Source organism: Eleutherodactylus coqui, chromosome 8, assembly GCF_035609145.1.
Source record: "Eleutherodactylus coqui strain aEleCoq1 chromosome 8, aEleCoq1.hap1, whole genome shotgun sequence".
In the NCBI taxonomy this organism is placed as follows: domain Eukaryota; kingdom Metazoa; phylum Chordata; class Amphibia; order Anura; family Eleutherodactylidae; genus Eleutherodactylus; species Eleutherodactylus coqui.
Genome location: NC_089844.1, coordinates 118,080,374 through 118,092,683, shown reverse-complemented (window position 1 = coordinate 118,092,683; position 12,310 = coordinate 118,080,374). Strand labels below are relative to the sequence as shown.

Genomic DNA, 12,310 nt, shown 5'->3' with positions numbered 1-12,310 from the left:
GATTAAACGCTGCGCACGTGCGAACGTAAATACGCCTACGCTCATGTGACCGCGCCCTAAGGGTGCATTCACACGAACGTATATCGGCTCGGTTTTCACACCGAGCCGATATACGTTGTCCTCATGTGCAGGGGGGGGAGGCTGGAAGAGCCCAGGAGCAGGAACTGAGCTCCCGAACCCTCTCTGCCTCCTCCCCACCCCCTCTCCGCCCCTCTGCACTATTTGCAACGAGAGGAGGCGAGACGGGGGCGGGGCTAAGTGCCGTGAATTAGCCCCGCCCCTGTCCCACCTCTCCCCATTGCAAATAGTGCAGAGGGGCGGAGAGGAGGCAGAGAGGGGGCGGGAGCTCAGTTCCTGCTCCTGGGCTCTTCCAGCCTCCCCCCCCTGCACACGAGGACGACGTATATCGGCTCGGCGTGAAAACCGAGCCGATATACTTTCGTGTGAATGCACCCTAAGAGAGATAAGTATAATCACTACATTCAGGAGCTGCACTAATAGGTCACATAGGACCTAATAAGAGCAGGATATGTTAATGGAAGAGCATTTAGTCGGTATAGAGGGCACCAATGAGAAGCTAGCAGACAGTCTTCTGATTAAAGCATTGTAGCATAAAAGATATTGGACGGGCCACTTCGTTACTGTAGGCCATTAAAGGCTGGGCACTGCCTCCTTTTTCATTGAAATTATAACCAGGTCATAAACAGCATCATATTGAACAGGAGAGATATGATTGTTTCTATCTGTTCATAGAAAGAAAAGACTGTAGTGGCATCAGTGAACAAGAAGAGGTCTGGATATGGACGCATTCAGCTGATAGCTATTTTCCTTGAATCCCCTATACATGTAAAAGATTGATTTGGATGAGAGTTAATGTGTATTTAATGAGGAGAGTGGAGATGAACCACTCTGCTGGTGGCTTATCTCAAGGATCAGCTTGCCCAATTTTTCTTTGCCCCGATAGATGAATCAGGAAGCTCCCGCAAACATATGATAGTTGTCTGATCCTACTGAAATTGGCGGGTACAGAGAACTTTTCCTTAATGTGTACGTGTAGTCTGTATGGCACCTAAAGTTATTTTCCACCGCTAGAAATTTCTGTTATCTATATATATAAGCGACAGGTGGATGAAGATAGATATCATTGTTGCAGTGCTTCCCGTCTGGTATACAGATGACTGGTAAACCATCTGATGGGCGAGTCACCTCCTGCACTGGTCCGGGCTCTCTCCCCCTTCTTTAGGCTAAACATGCCCAGTAGAGCCTTGACTGACATCTCCAGACTGACACCTAGGAGAGCCACAAAGAGGACGGCACATGTGTGTGATGTCAATTATAATATAGACGGCTGTGAATGACTTACTGCACTTGTAACAGGTCACAGGTAAGGTATCTGAGCTGCGGGTTAGGAGATGACACCGCAGCTAGCAGATGGAGACAGAGGTAGTTTTTCTTTAAAACAAATAAACTTTACTAATGTGATTTGTGGCTTTGCTTCACTCCATAAGTGGGTGTGAGTTCCTTAAACATCATAGAGTTAACATGAATTTACACTAATATATCAGAATGCCAAGGCACCTAGTAGTTAACAATCGGCATTCTCCATTACTCAGCTTGCTGAACTTTTGGAGATCCACGGCATGATACACATTCTTATTGGCGCATAACTCCAATACAAAGTGCCTTATCATCCCGTTACAAAGTATTTTACATATCACATTGTTTACTAATACTCAACTTGCATATACCTGCTAGCGCTGCTCTCACTCTATTAAGCAGGCTCCTGGCTATATGGGGAATACAAGCGCTTTCACTGTTATCCTTCACAGAGGCCTCTGCCACTTTAAATGGCCCCTGCTCTCCTCTCTGTCCTTAAAGGGGTGGTCTCGCGAAACCAAGTGGGGTTATACACTTCCGTATGGCCATATTAATGCACTTTGTAATGTACATTGTGCATTAAATATGAGCCATACAGAAGTTATTCCACTTACCTGCTCCGTTGCTAGCGTCCTCGTCTCCATGGTTCCGTCTAAATTCGCTGGCAGCTTGCTTTTTTAGACGCGCTTGCGCAGTCCGGTCTTCTCCATTCAGCACGAGCCGCTTCAGTGTGCTCCCCGCTACAGCTCTTCTACGCATGCGCAGACGAGCTGTCACTGCTCGGGAGCGCGCTGAAGCGGCCATTCTGCACCATCCTCTGTTAGAGGAAGGTGCAGAAACTGGAGCTGCCCAGCGGAGAAGCCCAGCCCAGCCCAGCAGCCCCGAGAAGCCTCCCAGGTAAGTGATGGGTCGGGGGGGGGGCTGCCGCTGCGCCGGGCTGCGCCGGGGGGGGGGCTGCCGCTGCGCCGGGCTGCGCCGGGGGGGCTGTCGCTAGGCCGGGGGGGCTGCCGCTGCGCCGGGGGAGCTAGCGCTAGGCCGGGGGGGCTGTCGCTAGGCCGGGGGGGCTGCCGCTGCGCCGGGGGAGCTAGCGCTAGGCCGGGGGGGCTGTCGCTGCGATGGGGGGGGCTGTCGCTAGGCCGGGGGGGCTGTCGCTAGGCCGGGGGGGCTGTCGCTAGGCCGGGGGAGCTGTCGCTAGGCCGGGGGAGCTGTCGCTAGGCCGGGGGAGCTGTCGCTAGGCCGGGGGGGCTGTCGCTGCGCCGGGGGAGCTAGCGCTAGGCCGGGGGGGCTGTCGCTGCGATGGGGGGGGCTGTCGCTGCGCCGGGGGAACTAGCGCTGGGGAGCCGGGGGCTAGCGCCGGTTACCTGCTGTCTGGTCGGCGGCTGCGGGGCGTCTGGTCGGCGGCTGCGATGCGTCCGGTTGCCATGGAGACACAGCTGGCGGCGTCTCGGGAGCGCGCACGTCGGGCTGCAGCGAGCGACGGGGAAAGAGCCGGCGGCCATCTTGAGGAAACTTTTATAACTTGCTGAAACGCTGGAACGGTAAGTACGAACCAGCTAGAAATGTCATTTACAGGGGGGCTTAGTAATGTATGTTTAATGGGGGGGACTGGGCAAAAAAAAAAATTAACTGCTTCCTCGAGACATCTCCTTTAAGCTACGTCAATGACTTTTGTGGTGCAGCTCCAGGCTTCTCATATGGCACCTCATCAGCGTTGAGAAGCTTGTCAACTATGCAGGAGGGGGGCATGGCTTGGTCCTACATACTATGCCCAGCCCAGTCCGGGTCTGCACAGTAGTGGTACGCTAGTCATGTCACTGATGATGTTATCGAGGTGGGCATAGCCCCCTTCACCAGTGTCTGAAGCACCCTGTTTCTACTTTCCCACCCCGGCCATATCACTGGCCAGCGTCAGGACCTCCACTGCTCAGCGCTTGTTCTGCTCTCCTCAACTTGGCTCCATTACAAGCAGGTGGCAGGGCTTAAAGAGGCGATTAAGTCCGCTGTCAGAGCGGCTTAGCTGTTATCATTAGTAAGAGGGGAGCAGGGCACTGCTAGCCCCTCTTACATGCTACACTGGATGCCCAAGCTTGGCGCAGAGTGTCTGACATGCACTGCAAATCCAGCAGACTGAACTACATACATCAAGACTCTGATGGGCATGTTTAACCTAAGGAAAGAGGAGAGAGCCCAGACCGATGCAGGAGCCATTTGCATACCGCACAGAAAGTGTGGTAATGATTATATTTCTCAATTGGAGCATCCTATGAGAAAAATAAAGAAACTGTTATCTTCATCCACCTCTCAATCATCTTATTATACAATTACTGGAAAAGATCCCAAATCGCTGCTAAGTACAGCTTATGCGTCTTGGCCAAAATGCTAAACTAATACCCGTATTTTATTAGTGTGTATCAATATTTCTTTTATGCATTTTGCTATGGACTTATGGGGGAGTCTAAGATGTCAGCCAGTGCGGCCCACTGCTGAGATACAGGGCAACCCACTGCTATGTCAGTGTGAGTTGTAATCCTGTATTGTGGGACGCACCCATCTATTAGCTGGCTTCTGTGGTATCGTTCACATTGGAGATTTGGTTTCTGCAGTCACTCCTCCCCAATCTGGGCTTGGTTTAGTGGGTGACTGCATATAAGTCTGCAGTGGACAGTTTAGCTCCTCTGGTATATAGTCTAGTTTGCTGCATATTGTTAGGTTCTACGGCCATTGTGCCAACGCTACGGCCATTGTGCCAACCCTACGGCCATTGTGCCAACCCTGCGGCCATTGTGCCAACCCTACGGTGATTGTGCCTGCTCTGCACTTCATCCGGTATTGCATTTTTGGCTCTTTTCCAGTGAAATATGTTTTTGTGTTCCCCCTCACCTCTGTGATTTTATTATACAGTTAGGTTATGCTGCTAAAGTCAGGTGACAGATGCCCAATAAACTTGTAACTGGAGAGAATATGAAGTGTTGTATCAGAAAAAGAGAGCCATAACTGCTACAAAGATATATTAAGAAATACATTAGTACAGCAAGTTGGACCAGTAAACATGTTGTTAAAAGGCGGACGATCACGTTAAAAGTACAAATCTGTGTATAAAACAAAGTTTGAGAAGTGCAGTTATGTAACTAGAAATCAATCATCAAAATAAACCAACTCATTAGTCTTAATAAAAATAATTAGGGTAGAGACACATTTTCTTGTTGAGTTCTAATGGAAAAAAACCACAACAAAGAATGATGCTTATTGCTAGTTACAGGTCAATCAACAAGCTAAACGAAAACTAATTGAACAATTTGTCATGCCTCATGCACAGTATGCAGGGGAAAATCTGATTTAATGGTACTCTAAGGATTACAAGATCTAATTTACTTCAATGAACATAAATGAGACGAAGGTGCTTTCAGATGAGCCGATCTATCGTTTGAGCAAATGAGTGAATGACGTCATCGCTAGCTCGTTCGCCCATGCGGCCTGTTTAGACAGGCAGATACATTGTTGGCTCGTTCAAATCAGAAATCATCCAGTCTTTCATGCTTGCTGTATAAGTGAATGAGAAGGACTGAACAAGCGCTGTTTAAACCGAATGATAAGTGAATGGGCCAGCGATGATTTTTATGCCAGCATAAAATAAACAACGGGCGAAGAGTGAATGATCGTTCACTTTGCTCATTTGAACTATTTTTTGAACAATAATCGTTCTGTCTAAAAGCACCTTAAACAAATGGACAAATTATAAAGTGTCCATGTGACCTGATCTGTTGCTGTACACAGTATATACTGGTATGTAGTACATTGAGCAAAATGGGCTTGTTGGTAGGGGAGCAAAAACGTGCGCAGTTTAAGGGCAGGGCTATGCTCAAAGCTGGTGCTAGTGTACGGCACAAGACCACTAGGGCCAGTGATTGGCTGCAGCAGTCCGTGAGTATATATGGGCACACCAACAATGCAGCCATGTAAATAAGGCCTGACAGGAAAGGCTGAAGCATTGGCACTGGCCCAGCAGTGATGTGAATCACTGAGTATATATTTTTTTCTTCTCCATTTTATATCATTTCCTGCATTTAGAAAATATAATATATAACACAGCATTGTAAGACTGGCTTTTCCATTCCATTCATGTTGGAAGCTATACTTGAGGTGCTTTTGCTACTCGCCTTTGACCATATGGTGTTCTAGTTAACTAATATGTGATGGGAACCCTAAAAAATCTTTGCCTTTCCATCCCTTTTCAATTCTTCCTCCCCACCATTATCATTGATGTAGACAGTTATGGCAGACTTGATAAGTTATTATGCCCTTGTTTATACTTAGTCTACCAAAGTGTACATTTCTAAATGGTTGTTGATGCATATTTATTTTAAACAGAGACCATCCGAGACAGATTTTTAATTTCTTGATGTCCTATGAATATCATCCCTATTCTTTGAGAGGGTCGCCCCCTCTCTAGAAGACTACTTGTCACTGCAATGTTGGGTGGGTATCTCAAAGAGGTTTCACTGTATTTGAAAGCTACATCATCAATGCATTGTACCCACTGATCTTCATGTAAAAACACTCTATATCTTCTAGATATGTCCTTACTTCACCATGTTCCTTCTCCTTATTCTGTTCGTTAACTTAAAAACCCAAAACATATTTTTTCGCTTTGTTCAACATATCATTTGAAATCAGCAACAATGCAGATGAGATTACCTGTTTGGCCAAAGCTTTAGCAAGATCTTTTGTTGTTTCGGTTTTCCCAGTCCCAGCAGGACCCTCTGGAGCTCCACCGAGATTTAACTTGAGCCCCCCCATTAAAGTTCTATAGTAAAGACAAATGTCTATTAATAAAGTATAATGTGCTAGATATGGTCAAGAAGAATGCACTAAATTTCTTGGTACATTAAGTAGTGGGACCATCCAGCATCTGATTTACATCTTTAGGGGGTTGGACCAAGATCACAAATTATTCCTTATCTACAGGTTAGGGGATAACTTGCTGATCAGTGGGGGTCTCACTGCAGAGACCCCCACTGATCTTGAGTACGAGAGTCCCATTTTCCTCTTTGCTAATCACTGTGGGGTTGCTTCTCTTCCCACAGTGACATCAGAATGAATGGAGCGCTGGTTGAGCATGCACAGTCAACTCTCCCTTCATTTCAATGGCAATGATGGAAACCTGGCTATCTGCGCAGTCTCATTGAAAATTAAAGAAGCGTCAGCTCGCTTCCATGACTAGCACTTCATTCAGTATCCTCCTCATTGTGGGGGTGCAGTAAGCCCACAGTGAGGAGGTCGGGGGAACACTGGACCCCCGTTCTCTACATCAGTAGGAATCTCAGCGGTGACACCTTCACCGATCAGCAGGTTATTCCCCTGTGGATAGGGTATATTTTGTGATCTTGGTACAACCCCTTAAGTGATATAGGTATATCAACATATGTAAGGATAGTATGCACAGAAAATATAAATATTTAACTATGAAAAAAAAGGTGCAGTTGACACTGTTCTTTGAAGGAGAGAGAAAAAATTGTCAAATTGGACAGGGTAACATCTGTCCATGCAAGCCAACTATGTAACAGTATATCAGTGACCAGTAATGGAATATTACTCTCAGTTGTCCTAAAAAGGGTTAGAATATGCAGAATTATCACATTTTTTTAGGAGAATTCAGTTTACTTTTTATACATTGCATTCATGCTCTTATACATTCAACTGGCCCATACTGTACCTGTAACATCGATCTGTCAGTGGAGTAATGACAAGTCGAGGTGAATTGCCAAGATACTCGTAGCCATATTTGGTTTCGGTAGTGATCATTCTGACCATGACATCTTGACCTTCCCAATAATATCTCAGCTGGGAGATCCACTGGAAATCACTCAAGCTAGATACTTTATCCTTTGCCAGCTGTGCAACAACATCACGGGCTACAGAACAAAAACCATCAGATACATATTGTTATAAGATTTCATTACACACCGAATATGGCTTTCAGCATTTCAAAGTACAGCATTTAAGTGAAAGGGACAAGCCTGCAGTACTCAGAATAGTCGCTATAGAAAATGCAGCATTCCGAATATGAACAGGATCATACTCAGATGAAAACATTGAAGAGGCAACAGTGTTTGCATGAGTGCTGCGGCCCCTTCAGTCAGCTGATCAGCAAGGGTCCAGGGCGGCAGACCCCCACTGATCAGCTATTGATGATCTATCCTGAGGATGGACCATCAATTTATAAAGCCTGGATAATCCCTCTAATGTACTGTTTCCCAACTCCAGTCCTCAGGGACCCCCAACAGGTCAAGTTTTCTGGATTTCCTTAGTATTGCACAGGTGATGTAATTATTGTCAGTCCCTCAGACATTGCCGCAGATGTTCTTACCATAAGATATCCATGACCTGTTGGAGTCCGTGATGACTGGAGTTTGGGAAACACTGCTTTAACGGAACTTTTCTATGTTTCCTTTGGATAGAACCAGAATATTATTTCTGCAAAAGGCAGAAACAGAGTACTAGCATCAATGCAAAATCTGTCTCCATAATAAGTTTAGTTCTTAAAGGGATGATCCACGACTTTTATATTGATGACCTATCATTAATATAGGTCATCAATTTCACATCAGTGGGAGTCTGAGTCCCAGCATCCGCGATGTTCATTGGTTACATAGCCCTTCTGAAGCTCAGTCGCATTCAAGGATATGAAATTGAACTACATTACCAGGAACAGCTGCTATGGCCAGTTCAATCAGTTGATCAATGAGTGTGCCGAGAATTGGACCCCTACCTATTTGATATTGATGACCTATTCTAAGGAAAGATCATCAATACAAAAGTCATGGAACACACCATTAACCCTTTCCAATCCAGTTTGTATCCTGGTTTTCCTAGGGGGCTTACTCTTTTTTTCTCGTTATACAACAGCGCTATTGTTACGATATACTACCCTTGATACGCCAGCCCGGGTGCACTAGATCTCACCCACAACCCCTGTTCCTGCCTACTTGCCTCCACTCCTGGCTAACCCCAAGCGGGCAACTGGGCGACGGTCCCTAGTCTCACGAGGGACCGAAAAACGGACGCTGGCGTACCTGGATGGAAAAGGTAGAATACCGACAGAATAGTCAGATGAAAAAACCAACATGAACAATACGAAGAAGAACTGAAGCAGATGGAAAAACCTGGCGAATAATAGAAAAGTATAGCAGACAAGATGACAGAAGCCGGAGACCAACAGAGGCAGACTAGCTAGCACACTAAGGGAAACCAATAACTGGCAGTGATTGCAAATCTCTGCCCGACCTTTAAACAAAAGCCTGCACCCAGGGACAAAAGGTTTCAATAATGACTTATGAAAAACCCTATGAACCCTTGTAGCTGGCAAATCAAGTTCATAAGCAAGTGGATTTACTACACCCCCGATGACAAAGTGACCCACATAAGGCGGCGCTAGTTTCAAAGACGGAACCTTCAATTTGAGATTTCTAGAAGACAAATATACTTTCTGTCCCATCCTGTAAGGTTCAGATACTGACAGACTCCTCCCACTACGCAACTGCATACGAGCCCTGTTGCTTCCAGGTTCTTCTCTACTTCTTTCCATACCCCCTGCAGCACATCTGTGGTGACATCAGCTGCAGGACAGGCAGACGACGCAGAAATAGCTGTAAGGAAGCAAGGGTGCTGAATGAAGAACGGCCGTACTAGCACCGGGGCAGCAGTAAACGCCCTTTTGAGATGACTAAAAGCCTCTAGGGCCTCAGGCGACAATCTTACCAAGTCGGCACCCTTCTTGGTAAGTTGGGTCAGAGGTTGAGCAATAACAGAATAATTCTTAATGAATTCACAGTAAGAATTTGCGAAACCTAAAAACTGCTGGAGAGCTTTCAGGTTATCTGGTCTGACCCATTGGGAGATTGCTGCCACTTTATCAGACTCCATTTGAATCTCTGTGGATGAAATCACATAACCCAGGAAAGACACTTGTTTAGTACCAAAAATGCATTTCTCCAACTTGACAAAAAGTTGGTATTCACGCAATCGGGTCAAAACCATCCTCAGGTGCCGCACATGTGAATCCCAGTCTGGCGAATACACCAGGATGTCATCAAGATATATGACCAAAAATACCCCCAGGAAGTCGTGGAAGACCGCGTTCATAAACTCCCGAAACACAGCGGGGGCATTACAAAGTCCGAACGAGGTGTTGAACGCGGTCTTCCACTCATCTCCCTTTCGGATGCAAATTAAATTGTAGGCCCCCCTTAAGTTCAATTTGGAAAACCATTGGGCCCCTACCACCTGATGCAATAAATCAGGAATCAGGGGCAAGGAGCACTGGTTCTTCACTGTAATTTTATTCAAAGCCCAATAATCCACACAAGGCCTCAATGTCCCATCCTTCTTCTCTACAAAGAAGAGACCTGCCCCGGCAGGGGAACTGGATGGCCTGATATGACGTTTGGCCAGAGACTCTGAGATGTAGGACTTAAGGGCTTCGTGCTCACGCCCAGACAAATTGCAAATGGCTCCCTTAGGGATGGGACTGTCGGGGATCAAATCAATACCACAGTCCCATTCCCTATGGGGAGGAAAAGTCTCAGACAGTCTTTTGGAAAATACATCATGAAAATCGGACAAATACTCAGGAACAAGTATGGTATCTGCTGAACACATGGGTATAGTAGCTAAGTGACTATGACAGGACAAACCCCAATGTGTCAATTCCCGAGTGGACCAATCAAATCGGGGATTGTGCAGTGCCAACCAGGGCATACCAAGCACTACATCAACAGACATCCTTTCCATTACTAAAAACGACAGATCCTCAGAATGGAGAACACCCACAGTGAACTGTAACATGGGGGCCCTCCATTGTACTACCCCTGCAGACAGAGGGGTAGAATTAATACTAGTGAAGGGTATGGGAATCTTTAACGCCGAGAATTGAGTCATCAGAGGTCTGACGAAACTTAAACTAATCAATTTGGCGGCAGTACGCGAATCAATAAAAGCTTGACCGGACCGAGTGAAATTCCTGAAGCCAATCTGACACGGCACCAACAACTTAGGGAGTACCTGTGATCCTAGGCGATCCTCCCAAAAATCGCCTAGGATCTGAAGTTTTCTGCCGGTTCGGACTGATGTTGTAGACACTTCTGAGGACAGGTCGCTACACGATGTCCGGCTTTCCCACAATAGAGGCAGAGACGATAAATCATCCAGAACCTTTGCCGTTCCTTGGGACTTAGCTGGTCGACTTCTATAGGCTCGGCACCAGACGTTGGCATGGGAGAAGTGGGAGCGGGTCTGCTGAATTCCCTAGCCTTATGGGCCTGACATTCCTCAGCCTCCTGTCAGCCTCCTAGATCTCAGCCTCCTGTCAGCTTTAACCGCCAATTCCATCGCCTCATTGAGTGTCACGGGAGCGGGATGAGAAATGAGTAGGTCCCTTACAGCGTCAGAAAGACTCAACAAAAACACATCTTTAAGGGCGCTATCGTTCCAAGAGGTTTCACCTGCATACAGTCTAAATTTAGAGCAATAGTCCTCTGCCCACTGCTGCTCCTGACGTAGAGACATGAGCTGTGACACCGCCAACCCCACACGGTCCGGCTCACCAAAAATACCTCCAAGTTCCCGAAAAAACAATTCAACTGACTTCAGGCAAGCTAAACTCTCGGGTAAGGAGTAGGCCCATGTCTGGGGGGGATCCCGAAGTAAGGACATAATCAATTCAACTTTCTGGGATTCTGAGCCAGAGGAGCGGGGCCGTATCCGAAAATATAATCTACATGCATGCTGAAAAACAAAAAACTTGCTCCTCTCCCCTGAAAATACCTCAGGAAGCGGACACTTGGACTCAGGAATAGAAGGGGCGGTAGAAACATGCACTAACTCCTGCTACTCCTGGGCCACCATACGACCGGACAGGTCTTGGATCACGACCACTAAATCCTGCAACTGACTTGCGAGGGTACTCATAGCCTCATTGGAGAGCAATTTTAAGAGCCAGTTATTATGTTACGGTATACTACCTTTGATACGCCAGCCCAGGTGCCCTAGATCTCACCCACAACCCCTGTCCCTGCCTACTTGCCTTCACTCCTGGCTAACCCCAGGCGGGCAACTGGGCGACGGTCCCTACTCTCATGAGGGACCAAAAAAGGAATGCTGGCGTACCTGGATGGAAAGTGTAGAATACTGACAGAATAGGCAGATGAAAATAACCAACACGAACAATACTAAGCAGTACTGAAGCAGATGGAAAAACCTGGCGGACAATAGCAAAGTATAGTAGACAAGATGACAGAGCAGGAGACCAACGAGGCAGACTAGCTAGCACACTGAGGGAAACCAATAACTGGCAGTGATTGCAAGTCTCTGCCCGACCTAAAAACAAAAGCCTCCGCCCAGGGACGGAGAGAGGGAGACAGCCAACTCCCAACAGAGCACAACAAAAGGGAGCTCATGCACGGCATCTGCACTTACACGTGTGCGTGCGCACGGCGCCGCGCGCCACTAGCACCACGCCGCCCATGCCGGCCAGGCACCCGCACACCCGGCAGCCGGACAACAAGCCGGGGGGACGTGCCCCGACAGCGGGACCCTGCAGACCGCCGCCCTGGGAGGACCATCAACCGCTGCACGGTAACAGCTATATGCTGGCTAAAGCCAGTACTGCATGAGGTGACACGTTGGATAGGCTCCGACAGCGGAGAGGCTGGCAATATACAGTAAGAGAACCCCGTTGGACGTCTTCCAACATCGGAGCTGTACAGCCTTAAATCATAATGTCTTCAGACGTCAGACAGTGGATTGGAAAGGGTTAAATACATGGTTCTCTGCTGTGGTGCTTGGACCTAGGGCCAACGGACACCAATAGTCCTATCAAGTCCAGAAACAATGCTAAGTGCTGCACTTGGCAATTGCTTATAAAGAAGGAGGATAC

The 12,310-nt window shown here is 47.3% G+C and overlaps 1 protein-coding gene across 1 annotated transcript in view; it reads right to left on the bottom strand.

Annotated features, from left to right (window-relative positions):
* DNAH3 (dynein axonemal heavy chain 3) overlaps nucleotides 1-12,310 on the bottom strand; it is a 379,066-nt gene that overhangs the window by 145,592 nt on the left and 221,164 nt on the right. Inside the window, exons 28-29 of the mRNA XM_066576291.1 lie at nucleotides 7,091-7,289; nucleotides 6,073-6,181 (exon numbers count right to left, since the gene is read on the bottom strand). Of these exons, the coding sequence (XP_066432388.1) occupies nucleotides 6,073-6,181; nucleotides 7,091-7,289 (308 nt within the window). The remainder of the gene's footprint in view (nucleotides 1-6,072; nucleotides 6,182-7,090; nucleotides 7,290-12,310) is intronic.